Source organism: Rana temporaria, chromosome 1 (genome assembly GCF_905171775.1).
Source record: "Rana temporaria chromosome 1, aRanTem1.1, whole genome shotgun sequence".
Classification (NCBI taxonomy): domain Eukaryota; kingdom Metazoa; phylum Chordata; class Amphibia; order Anura; family Ranidae; genus Rana; species Rana temporaria.
Window position 1 is genome coordinate 443,891,028 of NC_053489.1, and position 22,008 is coordinate 443,913,035.

Below are 22,008 nucleotides of genomic sequence, written 5' to 3' on the forward strand. Positions count from 1 at the left end.
GCATGCGCAGTAGGTCCGGCGCGGGAGCGCGCCTAATTTAAATGGCACACGCCCATTTAAATTACGCGGGCTTACGCCGGAGGCCACCAGCGTAGGTTTTCATTGCAAGTGCTTTGTGAATCAGGCACTTGCGATTAAAACTTGCGGCGGTGTAACGTATCTACGATACGTTACGCCGCCGCACTTCTACATGAATCTGGCCCTATGTTCTCCAAGAGCAATTGTAGATCTTGTGAAAAGTGAATTGCATAGCTTTTAGGAGCATATAGATGACCAAATCCCTCTGGACCTAGACTTCAACAGCCAAGCCAGTAAACCCAGCAACCTAAAAGCAAAATGGTAGATTGACCCCTTGGACATAACATCCCAGTAATCTGTGAGAGCCCGTAGAGATTTATCCATCTGAATTATGTAGCATGGATGTAGAAATCTGCTAGATTTTATTTTATTTTTTTTGATCAGTCTGCAGACTGAATGGGTAAAAAAACTATGACCGTGGCAAACAAAATATACTTAAGCAGCTTAGCTGCTGCTGAAGAAAAATGCTTATAGACAAATCTTGAGAAAATAATCTAATAGAAAAGTGAAAATGGTTTGCTTCTCTAAGGGCAGAGAGAAGACCTCCATTCTAGCAAAAATCTGAAGCTTGCTGGGAGTGGGAGGAGGATATACAGTGCTGTCCTTTCAGCTTTTTTTGCTTTTGTCCAGTCTCCTGAAGGCAGGTGCATTACCCATGTTTACAGAATACTTCATTTTGTATCCTGTAATGTATGATTGAAAAAGATGTGCACTTAGCGTACAGGACAGAAATGTTGACGTTTTTACACTACATCATGGAAAAAGAGAAGGGGGGGGGGGGAGTCTCGTTAGCAAAGAACAAACAGATACTCAATTGTCCCAAAAGGAAAACCCTAGGAGCCGGTTCACACAGGCGCGACTCGTCAGGCGACTAGCCGCCTGACAAGTTGCGCGTCTGTTCTGTACAATGGAACCGTTCTAATAGGAGCGACTCAAGTCGCTTCGACTTAGAAAAAGGTTCCTGTACTACTTTGGGACGACTTCAGGGCGACTTGCATTGACTTCAATACAGAAGTCATTTTGCAAGTCGTCTCTAAAGTCGTGGGCAGATCGCCTTATCGAGTCGCTCAGCACGTCGTACTGCCCCAGTGTGAACCGGCTCTAAAGAATTTGTAAGATTTTTAAACTGTTTATAATGTAATGTCTGTATAAAATCTTTATTTTACAAATAAATACATTTTTAAGATGTTTTCAAGGCACCAACTTTTTATGTAGGTGGGGGCTTTCAAGCACAAAAAGCACAAGATTGCATGTTACCTTTTATTCAGTTATTGACTGCTTAAAATCCAGATATTGCATTATGCTAGAAGAGTGGGAAGTGGCTATGTCCCTTTGAGTCATTTTCTAGGTTTGTAATTAGATTTCTCCCTGTTCAGGTCTATTTACAACATAGACAATTCAAGCTATTTATAAAATATCAGTAAATCTGTGTTCACAAAATATGCTGGTAAATATAACATTTTATAATGCATTTTTACCTAACCAATAAAAAAAGTTAGCATTAATATTGTTGTCCTGATTATTGTAAATTAAGAAAATATATAAAAATTACCATACCTTCCCATTAATTTTTAAAATAATGTAGCCCCCCCTTCCTATTTAAAAATTGTATATAAAAGGGGACTTTGGGATAACCATGTAGTATTTTAAATAAAACTAATGTAAATGATTCCCACATCTTTTATTATTGACTGAATGAAAGCCCAACAACATAGGCCCAGATTCACAGAGAGCAAGGCGCACATTACGCCGCCGTAGAGTAACCAATGTACGCTACGCCAAAGCAGAGAGGCAAGCAATGCATTCAGCAAGCCAGTGCTCCCAACACTGCGCCAGCGTTGCGTGGGATTCGAAGGCGTACGCCGGCGTAGGTGGAAGTGGGCGTGACCCATGCAAATGAGGCGTGACCCCATGCAAATGATGGGCCGAGCGCCAGACAGATATGTATCACGAACTGCGCATTGCGCCGTGACGTGGACGCATCCCCCTGCGCCTGCTCACAACCACGTTGGAACAACTGCCTAAACTACGCCGGATTACTGCGTACGGCGTGAACGTAACCTACGCCCAGCCAGACACACGTCCAACGTAAAATACGCCGGCTTGTGTTCCCTGGTGCAGACCTTTGCATGTCTGCTGCTGGGTTGCACCTCCTTTATGAGGAATAACTTTACGCCGGACGTACAACTTACGCGCACCTCGCGTAACCTGCGTCGGGGGCACGCAGGTTCGTGAATTTGGCTGATCAAAGCATTGGAACATGTGTGTATGTGTAGACATGACTATGGCAGACATTCCCTGTCCTACACTTCTGGGAGGGAGAGCTGATTGCTATTTTTTTCCCAACTGTGCAAAACTGAATGTTTATACTAGTAGCTTTTGAAATCATTTACGCTCTAATTTGTATTGTCATCAGTTACCATCCAAAAATGCCTTGTGGGAAATCTTTTGATCACTGGCAGAAGAAACACAATTAAATTGTGGCATTCTCTATTACCATAAATAAGAACATGGAAACCAAAATGCTGGATGAAGTGGAACTTTTATCATTCAATTATTAATAAGGAATAATTTAAATCAACAAGTGATTAACCAAAATGTACAATCAGCATACACCCGAGTGCTGTCTGGTTTACTTTTATTTTAACTTTTTTCGAATAATTGAGCTAAAATAAAAAATAGATGTTGAACATTAAATTACTTTTAAATAGTAAATCAACCAGCGCAAATAAAAACTAAAATACAGCAGCTAAAACACTGAGGGTCAAAATATCAAATCCCCAATCATAAAAGATAAAACATCAGTGCAGCGCAAAAACATCTATAGTGGTAGAATTATTATGTAAGAATAGTCCATGCTTTTCTTATAATTCTTCACAAATAGGAGGGTGATGAGCATACACCAGCAAGTGTCCACAGTGAAATAGAGGATAATCAAGTGACTTTAGTGACAACCTCCACCAATGGTAATTATAGCAGCTCACCTTAGATCATGGACCCCTGAATGAATCAGTCAGGTCTCATAAGCCAGAAATTCAGAATGAGGAGGATACTATGCCAATAACTTGCTGGATCATGGATAGACTCATCAACCATCTCCAATGGATTTAGAGCATGGAAAAGCGAAAACGAAATCTAGTGCTCTCCGTTTCCATAAGATTTATTATAAAAGGATAAAAATAGCACTTACAAACAAGGCACTGTTCCACAGCACCAGGGATTCACAGCGTGTAAACAATCTGCAGTCGATCTGTACTCCACGAGACACAGTGTATAGGACGCGGGTGACGTCACAATCTTCGATCACGTGTTCTGTACGTGTTACGTCCCAGGGGGGCGGGACTTCTTCAGCAGTAAAGGAGTCCCGCCCCCTTGGGACGTAACGGGTACAAAACACATGATCGAAGATTGTGACGTCACCCGCGTCCTATACACTGTGTCTCGTTGGAGTACAGATAGACTGCAGATTGTTTACACGCTGTGAATCCCTGGTGCTGTGGAACATTGCCTTTTTTTGTAAGTGCTATTTTTATCCTTTTATAATAAATCTTATGGAAACTGAGAACACTAGATTTCGTTTTTGCTTTTCCATGCTCTAAATCCATTAGAGATGGTTGATGAGTATATATATTTTCTTAATTTACAATAATCAGGACAACAAAATTAATGCTAACTTTTTTTTATTGGTTAGGTAAAAATGCATTATAAAATGTTATATTTACCAGCATCTTTTATGAACACAGATTTACTGATATTTTACAAATAGCTTGAATAGTCTATGTTGTAAATAGACCTGAACAGGGAGAAATCTAATTACAAACCTAGAAAATGACTCAAAGGGACATAGCCACTTCCCTCTCTTCTAGCATAATGTAATATCTGGATTTTAAGCAGCCAATAACTGAATAAAGGTAACATGCAATCTTGTGCTTTTTGTGCTTAAAAGCATATTATTATTTTTTTTTGTTTTAGGTTAGTCAAACTATTGGCTTTAAGTTGCAGACAGTGAGCCATACATAGGGGTACATAGGGGTTCATTTCCTAAAGGTAAATCCACTTTGCACCACAAGTGCACTCACTGTAGATCTGAGGGGGACATGCAAGGAGGATAAAAACAGCATTTTTGCTTGTACATGATTGGATGATAAAATCAGCAGAGCTTCCCCTCATTTCTGATCTTCCCCTCAGATCTACAGCGACTGACTTTCCATGTGCACTTGTAGTGTAAAGTGGATTTGCCTTTAGTAAATCAACCTCATTATGTTTTGTGAGTACTCAGTGGGCAAATCACCTTCTAAAACCCACAATGGCATGCTGGTTACAAATAAAAATAGTATTGGCATCTAATATGGGATGAACCACCATGGGTGATAAACATGGCTGATACCCAATTTAAAGTGAGTACCCCATAGGTAAATCTGCACATTGCTTTTATCCACTTTTGCCATGATTTCCCTGCTGAGGTGATAAATGCTATGTCAGCTCATTGGAGATTACTAACCTTGTATCAGACAAACGTGGGAGAAAACAATTTATTTCTTAGCAACATCTAGTAAAAATAAAAATAAATCCCACCTTGAACTGATAGACCATTGATCAGTTCAACATTGACATGAATCTTAGTTTGCAAACATGCACATCTGATATTGTGCTAAAGAACAAGATAACTTTAAAGAGTATCTAAATCCAAGAACAAAAATGTAATATATTGCAATATATTGCAATATATTGTATTTTAGGATACAAGTCTTTTCTACGTTAGACCATTGTTTTATCTCTAAACATCGTCATCATGTTTCATCAATAGGGAGGGACTGGTGAAACATAAGGTAATAACTGTGAGGGATAAACTGATGGAAAAAAAAAGAAATTTGGTTATTAGCTGAAAGCAGAATAGGCTTGCCTGAAGAGATATTTTTTTAGGGATTGCCTAAAAGTGGAAAGAGTAGGCGATAGCCGGACAGATTGGGGTAGGGAGTTCCAGAGGATGTGAGAGGCTCTGGAGATGTCCTGGATTTGAGCATGGGAGTAGGAGACAAGGGAGCTAAAGAGCAGGAGGTCTTGGGAGGAATGGAGAGGAAGGTTTGGTGATATTTGGAGACAAGATTGTTGATGTAGCTCGGGGAAAAGTTGTAAATGTCTTTGTATGTTATTGTTCATGTGTTGAACTTTATTAGTTGGGCAATGGCAATCCAGTGGAGGGGCTTTCATAGAGGGGTGGTGGACATTGAACGGTAAGGTAGATGAATCTGGCAGCAGCATTCATGATAGACTTAAGAGAGGATAGCCTGCGAAGAGCAAATTCTATGAGGAGAGAGTTACAATAGTCAAGGCAAGAGATAACAAGGGAGTGAATAAGTTGAGTATTTTGGAGATGTTATGGAGGTGAAGTCTTCAATATTTGAAGCGTGATTGGATTTGGGGCTAAAAAGACAGGTCAGAGTCCAGGATTAGTACCCTGGTATGAGGGGAGGGACTGATAGTTGTATAATTTATATTAATAGAGAAGTCAGGGGAGGGGATATGGGCAGGGGGGAATATTACGAGCTCAGTTTTAGAAAGATTAAGTTTGAAGAAGTGGTGGCACATTCATGCTGATATGTCAGTTAATAAATGTGTAATGTGAGAGAAGCATCAAGGAGTGAGGTGAGAAGTAGAGAGCTAGATTTGAGTGTCATCGACGTAGAGATAGTACTGGAAGCCATGGGAGTTTATCAAGTGATGAAGGGAGGAGGTGTACGAGGAGTGGTCCAAGGACAGAAAGAGGAGGTGGAGAGGAGGAGACAGCGTTATTGGAAGGAGCGCTGTGATAGGTAAGAGGGGAACCAGGAGAGAGCAGACTCTTGAAGGACAAGAGAGTGGAGTTTTTTGAGGAGGAGGGGATGGTCAACAGATGGTCAACAGAATAAAAGGCAGCAAAGAGGTCTAGTAGTATGAGTACGGAGTAGTGGACATTGGTTTTAGCACTTAGTAACTCATTGGTGAATTTTAGTAGGGCAGTTTCAGTGGAGTATAATAAGCAAAAGCCATACTGTAAGAGGTCAAGAAGATTGTCGTCAGTGTGGTAGGAGCTCAGACAGTTGTAGAGTAAGCGTTCTAAAAGTTTAGAGGTAAACAAGAGCAAGGAGATGAGTCTTACGTTTTGCCGGTGGGGTCCAGTGATGGCTTTTTAGGTATAGGGGTGATCAGTGTGTGTTTTAACGGGGAGGGGAAGGTGCCAGTAGAGAGGAAGAGATTGAAGATGTGAGTGAGGGAGCATAGGATAGATGAAGAGGGTGACTGTAGTAGTTGTGAGGAAACAAGGTCCAGCAGACGGTGGGCAGAAGGTGAGCTTCTGAGAAAATAATAGCAAACTCTTCGGTAGTAGCAAGGTCAAAAGAGGAAAGTGGGTATGTTAAGTGGGTAGGTATCTATGAAGTGGAGATGCCCCTGCTATTTGCATCAGTATTGTTTTTGCAGTGATTGTCAATCTCCTGAGCAGTGAGTGAGTTACTGGGTGGAGGTGGTAGTGGAGAAAGTAGAGAGTTAAAAGTAGAGAAGAGATGATGAGGACTAGATGAGAATGACAAAGCAGGCTTGTTGGGCAACATGGAGGGAAGAATTGTATTTTATGAAGGCAGATTTATATAAGGTAAATGCTTGCTGGGATTTGGTTTCACACTACAATAGCTCCAGTGCATGTCTATGGCCCCTTTCACAATGGAAGTGTTTTTCAGGAGCTTTAGCGCTAAAAATAGCACCTGTAATGTACTTGAAAAAAGCCTTATCTGCAATCCCAGTGTGAAAGCCAGAGACATCAAAAAAAGTCCTGCAAGCAGCTTTTCTGAGGCGCTTTAGGAGCGGTGTATACTCCTAAAGTGCCCCTGCCCATTGAAATCAATAGGCAGTGCCACTGAAGCGCCTGTAAAGCTCCTGGGCCGCAGCGCTTTTTGCGATTTTAACCCTTTATTCGACCGCTAGCAGTGTTAAAAGTGCCCCACTAACACCCGAAAAGTGCCACAAAAACTACGGTAAAGCGCCGCTAAAACAAGCAGTGTTTAACAACTGACGCTTGGGCACTGGCAGTGTGAAAGGGCGGCATGTTTCTTAATATATCTGGTGCCGTCAGTCTGCCAAGGTTGTAATGGTCGGGGCCTGATACTTTGTGTAGTGAGAGGAGCAAGTGAGTCCAGTGTCGAGTCAGGGCAGAACAGGGGTATGATTTTGTCAGAGGTGGTCAGTACAGAGTAGAAAAGAGAAGGATTACAAAGGTTTCTAGGGGTAATTGTTTTCTGCTTGGAGAGATAGATGGTTAAAGAGATCACTATAAAGTGATGAGGTTGCGATCAGAGAGAGGAAAGGGGGTGTTGGTGAGGTTACCAGGAGTGCAAAGATGGGAGAAAACAAGGTCAAGGGTGTTACCATCAGCGTGGGTGGAGGATTGTGTCCATTGTGTCGGGTCAAAAGAAGAGGTTAAATTGAAAAGTTTAGATGAAACCAGACTGTTAAAATCACCAAGCATGATGGTGGGTAGAGGAGAGAGAAAGGGTTAGCCAGGAAGAGAAGTCATCAAAGAAGCATGACACTGGTCTAGATAAATGCAATCCTTAGAGAAATTTAACAGATGATTACAGCGAGTCTCAAAAGAGGAGAAGAAGAGAGAGGGAGGGCTAGGAAGGACTTGAAAGATGCTTAGTGGGGATAGAAGCAAACCAACTCCACCTCTTTTCCAACCACTAGGTCTGGGTGAGTGAGTCCAGTGGAGGCCACCATGGCAGAGGGTGGTGGAAGAGGCAGATGCTTGAAGCCAGGTTTTTGTAATTTCAAGAAGGTTAAGGGAGTGGAAGACAAAAAGGTCTTGACAGAGGTGAGCTTGTTACAGACAGAGCGGGCATCCCAGAGGGCACATGAGAAGGGAGGTGGTTTTTGGAAGCATGGGGATCAAGATTAAACTGAGTGGATTGCGGCTATTGCCTGAGGAAGAAGGGTGGCGTATGTGGGAGTGAGATACAGGAGGACCAGGATTAGGAGAAATATCCCCAAAGATTAGGAGGGTGAGAAAAGTAAGATGAGAGTGGGATGTATATGAGTGCACATACCTCTATGTCCTGGATTTTGGGTCAGCATGTGGGTTATAGTGAGATTAAAGTCTCGGGTCTTTTCGTTAAAAAAAAAACATGTCATATTTACCTGCTCTGTGCAGTGATTTTGCACAGAGCAGTCCAGATCTTCCTCCTCTCGGGACCACAGACAATATCTTTTTGGATGAAACACGTCAGATTGAGCCTGCTGTTCCCATTGCGTAATTTTATTGATTACCGGGCGCTTGTTTTACCTCTTCCAAATGTGAGTGTAAATCTTTCATTTTTATTAATAATGTGGATGAAACGCTATGTGCATTTTTTTTTCCTTTTTGGCCCTATATGTTTGAATCCACATGATGTTTTATATATCTTGGAGCTTCTTTTCTTGTTGACTGGTGGTCTTTGTGAGAAGATTATTTTATCCATCAACGCCTATATCCATCCAGGCCCTATTATCTTTGGTGAAGAATCGCCGACAAGTCTGTTTGATTCATGGGGCATATGTCCTATTGAATCCACACTTTCCGGTAAGCCTCAGTGTTATTGGTGGCGGTGCTCCATCTCTCCCTTTTCATGCACGTTCAGCGGTGGCTTGAAAATGTCCATTTGGGGCGTCAAGATACATATGTTTTTGGACATTTCCTTTTCATCAAACACTCTTCCTCACTCAGTGGACTTTTTCTTTATTTATTTTCTTTATTTTTGCTTTTGAGTTTATGATAAGTTGTTCACTGCATTATGTGTATGGTATTCATTGGTTTAATCACCTGACATCACTGCATTGTATATGTATGGCATACACTGGTTTAATTACCCGATATTATTGCATTTTATATGTATAGTATACATTGGTCTAATCACCTGTTATTATTTCAATACTGCACATGTATATTGTTAGTTTGATATCTTCACAATTATTCTAACTCATATATTTAGATGTGTATCAGGTTATCTATGCACTTTAGATCTCCCATTAAAATTTTAAATTGTCACAAGCGCCGCACCAACACTTTTCCCACTTCTACTTTTTGCAATTGTCATTTGCGGTGCTGGTAGCTTCCCCCCTTCTTTGGACAGCGCGGTATTTAGCACACATTTTATTCCTCTCGGGTCCCTCCCCGGCGCTCCTGGCCCCTCCCCAATCAGCTTACTATGGGGACACCTAAACTGAGCCGCTGCTCTGTGTGTCCATTCAGACACAGAGCTGTATCTCTGCCCCGCCCCCTCCCTCTCCTCATTGGCTTACTGACTTTGACAGCAGCGTAGAATGCATTAAGATTTGGAAAACCTTCTGACTTTTGAACTACTTTAAATATTTGCAAGGGGTGATGAGAACAGTAGTAGGGAGAGGGTAACAGTGAGGGTGATATGTACTAGCGGCGCTATACCGTAGGATTTGCCGCAGGATTCGGACGCTATCAGTGCGGTATTAACCCCCGCTAGCGGCCGATAAAGGGTTAATACCGCCCGCAATGCGCCTCTGCAGAGGTGCATTGCGGGCGGTATTGCCGCGGTTTCCCATTGTTTTAAATGGGAAAGAGCAGTATACACGCCGCTCCTCTCACCGCTCCAAAGATGCTGTTTGCAGGAGATTTCTTTCTCTCCCGCCAGCGCATCGCCTCAGTGTGAAAGCCCTCGGGCTTTCACATTGAGTATGCAGTGCAGGAGTTTTTCAGGCGGTATAGCAGCGCTATTTTTTAGCTGTACCTGTGAAAGGGGTCTTAAACTGCTGTGAACACTCCTACAGAAAAAACACTCACATGGGAAGCCCTCCTAAAGTCAATACAGACACTCAGGGCCCAAGTCACCTGATGCATGCAACCTGTCAGGGTCATCTCTCAGGTGACTCATCTCTGAGGAGGGGGATCAATGTTCCCCTAACCATCACCGCTCTGTGGCCGACCATGTTTGCACAAAACACTTCACAGATACACCACTCCACAGTGGTTGTAAATATGAAATACAAACAAAGCACATATTTCTAAAGTGTTTACAATCCTCTATCCAAATCACTGAATGTCATTTCTCTCTGCTGCCTCATCCATTTGCTATCCACGTGAGTCACTTCTTACAATTTTTCCTGACACCAAGAGATAATAAAGGTGAGAGGCAGGAGAGCTCCAGCACACAGTCTGATATTCATATCCTCAGTTCTGCATTGTTGTTATGTGCTGTGAGGAGAGTGTGTCTTTTCCCTCCATTCATGGCACAAAGCTCTTCTTACTGAGATGTAAACTGTGTAACTTCATCTCCCTGCCCCCTGCTTTGTGGGTCTGCGAAAAATTATTTTTATCTCTGAGTTTTACAGGACAAATGGCTGCAAATAAACAGGTACAACTTCTATAGGGGTCTTTAATCTCAGTGTCATTTTTAACCACTTTGGTGTCTGTTTATGAAGCAGTGAAGAGCGGTGATCCCAAGGATCACCACTGATCACAGCTCATAAACAGTTTATGAAACAGAGATAATCTGGGGGAGAAGTGTTTCAACTTGTTTTCCCGCCGATTATCTCTTCACACAGAGAAGTCTCATTGACTGACACAGTAACGGCAAGTTTATGAAGCTGTGATCTGAGAGCTTCACTGGCGATCTGTGTCAGAATTCACCCTCCCCGATTCACCATCTCAGAGCTGGTGAAGCGGGGAGTGAAGAGGGAATCCCGGGGGTTCTGAGGAGGAAGGGGGAAGATTTTTAACTTCCTTCTACCTCGTTCTGACCCCCCAACACTGTAACCATGTCCCCCTGTAATATTTATGTGTATACATATATATATACATACATATATATATAATGTGTGTGTGTATTTACATGTATATACAATGTGTGTGTGTGTGTGTGTGTGTGTGTATACATGTATATATTATCAAGGGGGACTCGTTTATTTGAATTACATTACCCACTCGGTCTGTCAGTGTACTGAGCGGTGATAATTTATCACTGCTCAATAAACGGACATCTCGGTTTTTCTGTGAATTTCTGGTACTGTAATCTCGTAAAGTCTCACGAGATTCCAGTATCAGGGGCAGTTCTCCACTGTTTGAAGCGTTGGTAGATCTCCTCACTCCTCCAAGGGTGAAGTGATCTTCTCTGCTTCATAAACAGGCACACAGAGGAGAAATATCTCCTCCGTGAATGCCGGAGAATGAAGCAGTGAATAGATTTCACTGCTTCATAAACGGACACCTTTAACTGAATTTCAACTCTTCAATAACACAATATTTCACCTTTCTGAGACCACAGTCATATCAAGTGTAGAAATAGATAAACAGTCTAGACTTTTGGATAAACAATAGGCCTCACACTATCTAGCTTCTGAGTGGTCCTTTAGACTTTACATAGCTTGCATACAGTCTAGAGGAGTGCTGTGGTATACTTCAGTTTTAGGGCAATGCTGCTCATGTTCTAAAACAGGCCCGAAGCCTCCATAGTCCTCCCCATTGGCTTCACTTGGCCAAAGACCTTGAGAAAACTCCTCCCAAACCTTTTAAAGACCAAAAGAGGCGTCTACACCAGGAAATGACCCAAAAGGTCCCACCTGCCAACAAACACATAAGCTTTCTCAATGTTAAAATGAGAGTCAGCATTATTCTCTGAAAATATTTGAAGGACTTGAACTCAATTTGCTGGTTTTTGTCCACGAACATATGTGTCCCGATCTGACTCATAGATGACATACAGTTTATTAATTCAGTGCACAAAGGAACATTGCGAATCTGCTCATTTATTTTTTTATTTTTATTAATTCTTCGAGTGAATACATTTTTGTTGTTTGACTATAAGGTACAAATATCATGGAACAGTCAGTATTCACTGAGATCGGTTTAAATGTTGGCTAAATGTCTACTGTTCCTCACAAATTTTGTGCATATGTCAACTGACATTACACTTTGTAAGTTAACGTGTAGTCTTAAGTGTATCTGCAACCTTATTTGAACTCCTATGCCATTGAGTTTGTCTTGTATGGTTTTAGATTATTGTAGAATTCAGCTTTGCATTTTTTGTCCATACGACTGTAATGTACAGTATGAAGAGCTCCAGGTGTTGAACTTGCTCTTCCTTTACAGTTTATCTCCGAACAGCCAAAGTCCGACTCTGCTAAGTCCCTGTAGTCCTTGCAGCCCCAACAGTCCCCTGCAAACACTACACCCATGGAGGTAAGAAACACGTTATTGTGCCTTGACTCTACTATGTGTACTGTAAAACACTTTTCCGTTCCCTTTACAATTTTGTCTCTTTCTATATTATCAAATGTAGTATTTGTAAAAGTACAATAGTAGTTAAATATTACTCTAGTCCTAATATTAAAGGACTAGACTTATACAGTATGCTCATGATATTCAAAGGTACGTTTAATTTTTATTTCTTTTTTGTAATCGCATCAAGCGTAAACTAATCTTCATATTCCTGTAATTGCTTAATCTTGTTTGAGACCAGTAGAGTCCAAAGCTCTTTCGTGAGACAACAAGAATTCGATAAATGTAGGGAAATCTACAGTATCTTCAGAGTTGGGACCCATTATGATATGCTCAATTTTCTTTCCCTTGTCTGCAAATAGTAAAATGAACTCTAATCCTAATATTAAAGGACTAGACTTGTATGCTCATGATATTCAAAGGTACATTTAATCATTTAATCACATCAAGCAGAAACTAATCTTCATATTCCTGTAATTACTCAATATTCGTTGAGACTGGTAGAGTCAAAAGACCTTTTGTGAGATAACAAGAATTTGATAAATGTAGGGAAATCTACAGTATCTTCAGAGTTGGGACCCATTATGATGTGCTCAATTTTCTTTCCCCTGTCTGCAAATAGTAAAATTACCAGGAGATTGGGGAAACAGAGACGTGAATGGCAGAATTTGCGAACTGTGATATACTGACTACATTGAATGTAAACAAATAAGCTTAGATCAACAAAGAGAGACTTTGGCCCAGATTCAGAGAGATCTGCCTATCTCTCGACGGGCGTAACGTATCTCAGATACCCTACGCCGCCGTAAATTAGGGCGCAAGTTCCGTATTCAGGAAGAACATGCGCCCTAAGTTACGGCGGCGTAATGTATGTGGTCCGGCGTAAGCCCGCCTAATTTAAATGTGGATGATGTGGGCGTGTTTTACTTAAATTAATTATGACCCCACGTATTTGAAGTTTTTTACAAACGGCGCATGCGCCGTTCGTGAAAGAATCCCAGTGTGCATGCTCGAAATTACGACGCAAATCGTCAATGCTTTAGACGTGAACGTAACTTACGTACAGCCCTATTCGCGAAAGACTTACGCAAACAACGTAAAATTTTCAAAATTCGATGCGGGAACGACGTCCATACTTAACATAGGATATGCCTCATATAGCAGGGGTAACATTACGCCGGAAAAAGTCTAATGTAAACAACGTAAAAAAATGCGCCGGGCGGACGTACGTTTCTGAATCGGCGTATCTACCTAATTTGCATATTCCTTGTAAATATACGGAAGCGCCAGCTAGCGGCCATCTTAAATATGCAGCCTAAGATACGACGGTGTAAGACACTTACGCCGGTCGGATCTTAGGGAAATCTATGCGTAACTGATTCTATGAATCAGTCGCATAGATACGACCCCGCACAATCAGAGTTACGACGGCGTATCCGGAGATACGTTGTCGTAACTCCTTTCTGAATCCGGGCCTTTGTGCCAAAAGGAGGTGGTATTTAGCAATACTCAGAATAAATCCCATTGCCACAGTACCCCATGGCAGCCTTATGTGTATATATGAATGTAGTTATGCCACTGCTCCTGGGGAGCATGGCTTTTAAGATCACAAAGATAAAAACTCAGGATAAGCGTCCTTATTTTCAAAAAATGACAATTATTTTCATCTGAAATTGCTTTAAAAATAGCAACCACATAGCTGAAATAAAGACCCATATTATTGTGTTAAAGTGGAATTCTGTGATTAACTACTCCTAATGCCTCGTACACACGGTCTGACTTTTGACCGTGCAAAAGTCCGCCGTGACCCAGGTTCTCTATCTAAGGTCCGTCGGATCTCCGACAAAAAAAGTCAGATGGAGGCTACACACGGCCGGACTTTCCAAAGAAAAAAAGCCCATCGGACTTTTTTTCTTGGAAAGTCCGGCCGTGTGTATGAGGCATAAAACTTCCATCCCATCACTCCTCCTAACATCTATGTCTACCAACCTGTGTAAGAAAGATCTTGTCTATTTTTAGCCCCTGTGTCAGCCCGTGGCGCTACAGAGGAGAGGGGAGCGTGCTCAAGAACAGCTGATAAATGTCTGATGGAGTGACATCACTCATAGGCTTCAATGGTCAGTCAGTTATCAACGCTGCCTCCTCCTCCCTGCAGCCTTGCTAACTGACAGATGGGAGCGGGATCACGTTACTGGACTGTAGCGTCTTGAAAATACGTAAGGATATACATCTTTACTTCACAGGCTGGTCAGCATAGGGGTTAAGAAGGATTAGGGGGCAGTGATAAAGAGGAAGTAACGTTTTTTTTTTCCTGACTTGCAAAAGTAAAGTCGTAATGTGCTTTATTATGTTAATCTTACCTGCAAACAAAGCCCTCGGCGTCCCACTGGAGGCCAAATCAATCTTTGTCCGTCTTCCTTCCGGGTCCGCGGGCTCCGTCTATGTGACTGGCCAGAGCCACGTGACGCCACTCCCGTGCGGGAGCCGCCGGTCACAGTACAGGGTTTCTGAAGAAACAGCCAGCGACCCATCTGTGCTGTGATTATACACAGCAGATGCCGATCAGTTGGTGCAGGCCAATGGATAACAGGAAGACACAAAGGACAAAGCTTTGCCTAATGTAAAAGCATGGAAGTATTGTATTTACACCATAGTACACCAAAACACTGATTAGGCACACATTTAACCGTTTCATTGTCCTACCGGTATCTGTTTTACCCTTTCCCAGCCAGTGTCATCAGTACAGTGACTGTGCAAATTTTTATCACTGGTTCCCAAAAAGTGTCAGTTAGTCTCCGGTTGTCTGCCGCAATATCGCTATAAGTCACTGATTGCCACCATTACTAGTAAAAAATAAATAAATAAAAAATTATATAGATAGATAGATAGATAGATAGATAGATACCACCAAAAGAAAGCTATATTTGTGGGAAAACATTATATACATTTTATTTATGTACAGTGTTGCATGACCGCGCAATGGTCAGTTAAAGTAACTTATGGCCTGGTCATGAAGGGGGGGGGGGTAATTCTTCCGGAGGTCAAGGGGTTAAAAGAAGGGTAAGCCCAGAATACAGCCTAATGCTTGAAAACATTAATGATCATATTTGTAGATTTTTCTATAAATTTGATACTTAAAGTGGAGTTTCCATCCCCAATTTTTTTTTCCATTATTGTGCTCATGAGACCTAAAAAATGAAAAAAAGAAAAAAAAATGTTTTTTACTCATCTGGAAATGCCTGTTGCTATGCGGTCCCACGAAATCTGCCTTTGGAATCACCTAGGATTCTGACATCATCTCCCTCTAATGCTCCTGGGAAATGTGTGTCATCATTTCCCAGGATGCAGTGCGCTACCCAATTATCACTCCCCATCCAAGACTTCCAGGAAGTAAGTGCTTGTGGGCTTCACAATGCCCACAAGCAAAATGACAATGGTGTGGACATAGTTTTATTAACTATCATTTTTGAATAACTATGCGGAGCGGCGGTGGATTGTAAAATAGTAAGTGACCGGATTTATATAATAAAAACGCATGATGAAAGGACATACATTTAAAAATTGCTAATTGTGGTTAGAACTCCGCTTTAAGGACAACTAAACTGCCATCTAAGCTAAACTAGATGTAACCAACCCCCCCCCCCCCCCCCATCCACAGCTTTTTAAGCCCTGTACACACGGCCGGGATTCTCGTCAGGAAAAAAACTGCGTTTTTCCTGACGAGATTCCTGGCAAGATTGTCTTGCCGGCCGAGTGTACAGACGTACGATTCAAAAGAACCGCCATTCTTTTGAATGGCACGAACGCGGTGACGTCACCGACTACGATGTGCATGCTCTCGTCACATTCGATGCTGTCGCCGCCATCTTGCTTCACCCTACCTATGCCTAGGAAGCTACCGTGCATGCGTCAAAGTCATTTCGAGCATGCGCAGGTTTCCATGGAGACAGGTAAGTATACAGACGCTCGGGTTTCTCGGCAGGAAAACACTGCCGAGAATCACAACGAGAATATAGAGAAGCAGGTTCTCTATTTTTCTCGTCGAGATTCTGGGCAGTTTTCTTGATGAGAAACCTCAAAGCCTCGTACACACGCACGGTTTACTCGGCAAGAAAGCTCTGCCAGCAGTTTTCTTGCCGAGAAAACCAATGCGTGTGTACGAGGCTTTACTTACACAAAATGGGGGATTAGTGTAGTTTTAGCTTGGGGGTTGATTAGCCAAAGTTTAGAGACAATTACTGTACGCCTATACTTTAAGAATGTGTATATACCTGTAATAGTGTATTTCAGAAACTGCGTAACTAAAATATATTACCATATGGGAAGCCTAAGGCTTGTAGATAAAGGTGCATTATGTTACAGCTTAAATCCCAGATTGCTGTTTTAACATCTGTAGCTCAATGTATCAGCATATCCCAATGGATAACATCAACGTGGGTCATGCATTCCAGTTCACTAGAGTTAATTATCAGCGCCTACACATGGCCAAACAAGGCAATAATGTATTGTTTGTAATATCATTACATATATATATAGTCTTAATATAAATTAACTGCTACTCTAGCTGATTAGATATATTAGGTGATTTAAAGTGATTTTAATATCACCAGGAATGTTGTGCAGCAGCTGATGAAAATCACAATATGGAAGAATGGATCACTATTATCATTAGCAGTAATATAATTAGAAGTACCGTATTTATCTTCATATAGCGCGCCCCGGCGTATAGCGCGCACCCCCAACCTGGAAGGGAAATTTCAGGAAAAAAAGAAAATGCTTACAGTTTGAATGCCCCTCGTCGGTGTCTTGCCCGGCGTCCATCGGCGGCCTTGTCCGGTCCGGCGTCCGTCTGCGGCCCTGGTGGTGTCCTCCCCGCTGTTTCTTAGTCGATCCCCGCTTCCCGCGCTGTGTTTGAATGCCGCCGCCAACATATACCAAGCGCAGTACACTCGGGCACGCTCGGCTCCTCTCGCATAAAGGCTAGGAGGCGGCACAGGGCGTGACCGCGAGGGTAGCCGAGCCTGGCCGAGTGTACCCGAGTGTACTGCGCTCGGTATATGTCGGCGGCGGCGTTCAAACACAGTGCAGGAAGCGGGGATCGCCGTATATCACGCACCCACGATTTTCCCCTGATTTTAAGGGGAAAAAAGTGCACGGTATACGCCGATAAATTCCGAAAATCAGTGTAGGGCTGACACTTATGCCGCGTACACACGACCGTTTTTAATGGTCTAGAAAAAAACGACATTTTTCAACCCGATTATTGTTAAGCCGGCCTTGTCTACACACGATCGCGAAAAAAAAATTCTCCAGCAAAGCGTGGTGACGTAAAACACGTACGACGGCACTATAAAGGGGAAGTACCATTCGGATGGCGCCACCCTTGGGGCTGCTTTTGCTGATTTTGTTTTAGTAAAAGTTTTGTGAGAGACGATTTGCACTTTTCAGTCTGTTACAGCGTGACGAATGTGCTATCTCCATTACGAACGCTACTTTTACCAGAACGAGCGCTCCCGTCTCATAACTTGCTTCTGAGCATGCACGTTTTTTTCACGTCATTAAAGCCCACACACGACCATTTTTTACGATGTTAAATTGATGGGCACAGTGGCTGCATTTGATGGCATGGCACAGTGGTGACAATTGATGGCACAGTGGTGACAGTTGATGGCACAGTGGCGACAATTGATGGGCACAGTGGCGACAATTGATGGGCACAGTGGCTGCGTTTGATGGGCACAGTGGCTGCGTTTGATGGGCACAGTAGCTGCGTTTGATGGGCACAGTGAGGCTGCAATTTTTTTTTTTTTTTCATTTGTTTGCGCCCCCCAAAAAATTTCAGCACCAGCCGCCACTGCCGGATGGAATCATCCTGTCTTCCCCATCCTTTACTTGGAGTGGGTGCTTGCTCCTAGTGACATTATATGAAAGGATGTAAACACTGCATCAAACAACAGCTAATCTTTTATTTTTATGGATATTTTTTTGTTTGTTTAGACTCGATAAAGATATTTCCTCTGCATTGCTATTCTGTGGCATGTTCTAATTACTGCAGAGTGAATGGCACTCAGACACTGCTGAGTCTATAAAACCATGTACACAGTTATAGTGCCTTCAAGGTTTAACTGTCCTCATTCTATGAATACGAGTTGTCTGCTTCAATACCTATTAAACCACTGACCTCCAACATGTATGCCGATTTGAAAACGTTGGATCCGCGTGCCTGTTCTGGGACAGTGACACAGAGGGTATTGAAGCCATGGGATCAGTGTGACTGCTAGCATTTTTACAAGGACAGATCAGCAGTGGCAATCTCCATATTCAGTCCGTACAAGTTTCCATTGCATGGGACCCAATGAGCACTGGAATTCAGTGCCACTATGACTCCATGTACACTTCCTTTTAAAGTGCAGCAATGGATAGTGCATGGTTAAAACGGTATTAAACCTAAAACCAAAAATGTACAGGTTATTTACATATCTAGCTTGGACATGTTTATCATATGTTATGTTTATCATATTATGAGGTGATCCACAGGTCATTGTATATTACCAGAATGTGTTATGTGGGGGAGGGGTGGATTTCTCGCTTTTTATACTGTGGATCACCTCATATTATGATAAACATAACATAACATATGATAAACATGTCCAAGCTAGATATGTAAATAACCTGTCACTCAAAGCAAGGAGAGAGGAATGGACTTTGTATTTAGACAGGGTTTTATCTGTAAGTCTGTTAATTTTCACTGAACAATAAAAGAGGATTGCTCAGAGCTGGATTAACTCTGTGTGGCAAGACTGGGCACAGATGATAGGAAATACTCTACATTGTGATATATATAAAAAAAAAAAAAATTGGGTTTACATCCACTTTAACACAATGCATCCTAATGCACCACAATATTGATAATTGGGGTGAAATGTGAATTCTTAATTGCAGTAACCCATATCAACCAATCAATTCATTCTGCTGAAGGAGAATAGTACAGATGATTTTCGATCGATTGCTACTACTAAAGCTGACTATATAGTCTGATCCCTTTCAGATCTACCTTCAACTACAAAGTGTATCCCACAAGAGCCTGTCTAAATTGATACAAAGCTGGATAAATTGTTTAAGTTCATCCTCCTATTATATAGTTTGGTAAAATGTAAAGAGATTGTACATTCAGATTGTACAATGTATGGCCAATATATACTGGTAGATGGAAAAGAGCAGTTGCAGATAAGGGAGGTACACACCAAGGGGTTGAGATGAACCTTTGCCACTGATCTAAAAGTATGTAGGAAGATCCTACTTAGTATTGGGGTAGATTCAGGTAGCAATTACACCTGCGTATCCATAGATACGCAGCGTAATTGCTAAGTAGCGCCGGCGTATCGACTTTCTGTATTCAGAAAGCTCGATACGCCGACTGTAGCCTAAGATATGACTGGCATAAGGCTCTTTTGCCGTCGTATCTTAGGCTGCATTCTTACGATGGTCGCTAGGTGGCGTTCCCGTAGTGGTCAGCGTAGAGTATGCAAATTGCATACTCACGCCGATTCACAAACGTTCGAGTTTTACGTCGTTTGCGTTCGTTGATTTCTGCGTAAGGCTGCTCCTGCTATTAGGAGGCGCAGCCAATGGTAAGTATACACGTCGTTCCCGCGTCACTATTTTTGAAATTAACGTCGTTTGCGTAAGTGAATCGTGAATGGCGCTGGACGCCATTTACGTTCACGTCGAAGCAAATGACGTCCTTGCGACGTCATTTACCGCAATGCACGTTGTGAAATTTTCCCGACGGAGCATGCGCAGTACGTTCGGCGCGGGAACGCGCCTAATTTAAATGATCCACGCCCCCTACGGGATCATTTAAATTACGCGCGCTTACGCCGGACACTTTTACGAAACACCCCCGCAAATTCCGGAGCAAATGCTTTGTGAATGAAGCGTAGCTCAAGTAATTTACGGAGGCGTAGCGTAAAAACGGTACGCTGCGCATCAGTAGTAGTGCGCGCCCCTACCTGAATCTACCCCATTGCTTATGTCAGGCATGCTCAACCTGGTGCTCGCCAGCTTTTGCGGAACTACAAGTCCCATGAGGCATTGCAAGGCTGACAGATACAAGCATGAATCTCAAAGGCAAAGGCATAATGGGACTTGTAGTTCTGCAACAGCTGGAGGGCCACCGGTTAAGCACCCATGGCTTATGAAATAGCTCCAGCACCAGCCTCAGGGCCCTATTTACAGGGGCAACTAGGGGGGTTGTAAAAATAGGTAGCTAAGCACCCCCCACAGCCCCAACCGCCCAGCCACAAGTTATTGATTGTAAACGATCACCTTGTAAAACAACCCATTCTTTTTTAAATAGAAATGAAAGGAAAAACATTTTGTATAGATATAAAAAAAAAAAAAAAGGGAGTAGGTAAAAGTGATATGTCATGAGCAAATCAACAAATATTGATTAATATGTTATGTAACTTTTTGGAAAAGATTTCAATAAATTAAATTGTTTAAAAAAAAAAAAAAAATGAATACCCTTTTTTTCAGTTTTTATAAATGATCACAATCCCCCTGATCCCGGCTGCATAACAGCTGGGAGAGGAGAAGCAGCAGGACACTGAGCTTCCCAGTAAATGGCTGTTCAGCAGGGGCGTGTCAGAACAAGTCTGATCATTGGAGGAGAATATACGGAGTTCCCAGCATAGCTAGAGAACTGACCACGTTGTGCTCTCCTGTTTAGTGTGGTCAGTGTTTAATAGGAAAGCAAGAGGACTAGCAGGAACACCAGGGATTTCACACAAAAGAAGCAATACAAAGAGAACGACATACTTTTTCATACAAGTACACAGTACAACAGGCACATATGATGTGAACTAACCACCAGCCATGTTGGTACACACTGCCGTGGTAGTGGTGCTTTGCAGCAAATATTACACACCAGCATGCATTTGGCGGGCATTATTGACATCAAGCATGAACGGGCCATTAGACAACCGCCCTGCACCTGGTGCTGCACACTTTCAAGGATCAAAATGGGTGTCATGGGGTGGCAATGAGGGGTGTGAGGGGTTAGCTCGGTAGCGGGGTGTGTGAACCCTTGCTTGGGTTCACCACACACTGATTTTATACAGACTGGCAGTCGAAGACAGTTGAAAAATAAAGTTTTTGGTTTATTTTTCCATCTTGCTGGAAAATAATTGCAAGCATCCAAACAGCATAAACAAAATCAAACATAAAATAAATCCTAGCCACTCTGGGCGTCTACCTTCCACACAGGAACCTATCTATGGAGTCTGACTCAGCCTAGCGCTGGGCAGACAATGCTGGTCATACAGCACAAACAGTAGTCTTTTTTGATATTTATAACACAGGAAAAAGTCAATGGTCTCCTCACCTCATCAGGAGACTTTCTGGCACTGCTCTCCTACTCACACAGCCTTAGGAGTGATGCAGCAACCAAGTGGTAACCCTCTGGCTAATTATAAAGGCCTTGATTGCTTCATTCTGAACAGCTGAAGTTTTTCAACGGCCTTTAGCCTTCCTCTGGCTACGTTTGTAGCCGACGCCCGATAACAATCTGTGTATCGTCTAAACAAGGCAGAAATGTATGTCCTATCAGTGACAACACCCACAGATCTACCTAACTTCCTGTCAAAGGGGATGCAAGTGTAAATGAGCCTGAA

The 22,008-nt window shown here is 42.4% G+C and overlaps 1 protein-coding gene across 2 annotated transcripts in view; it reads left to right on the forward strand.

The window, feature by feature from the left end:
- MAST3 (microtubule associated serine/threonine kinase 3) overlaps positions 1–22,008 on the forward strand; it is a 251,058-nt gene that overhangs the window by 12,309 nt on the left and 216,741 nt on the right. For both annotated transcript variants that reach the window (XM_040326886.1, XM_040326891.1), the window contains exon 2: positions 12,206–12,295. In XM_040326886.1, coding sequence (XP_040182820.1) covers positions 12,206–12,295 — 90 coding nt within the window. The remainder of the gene's footprint in view (positions 1–12,205; positions 12,296–22,008) is intronic.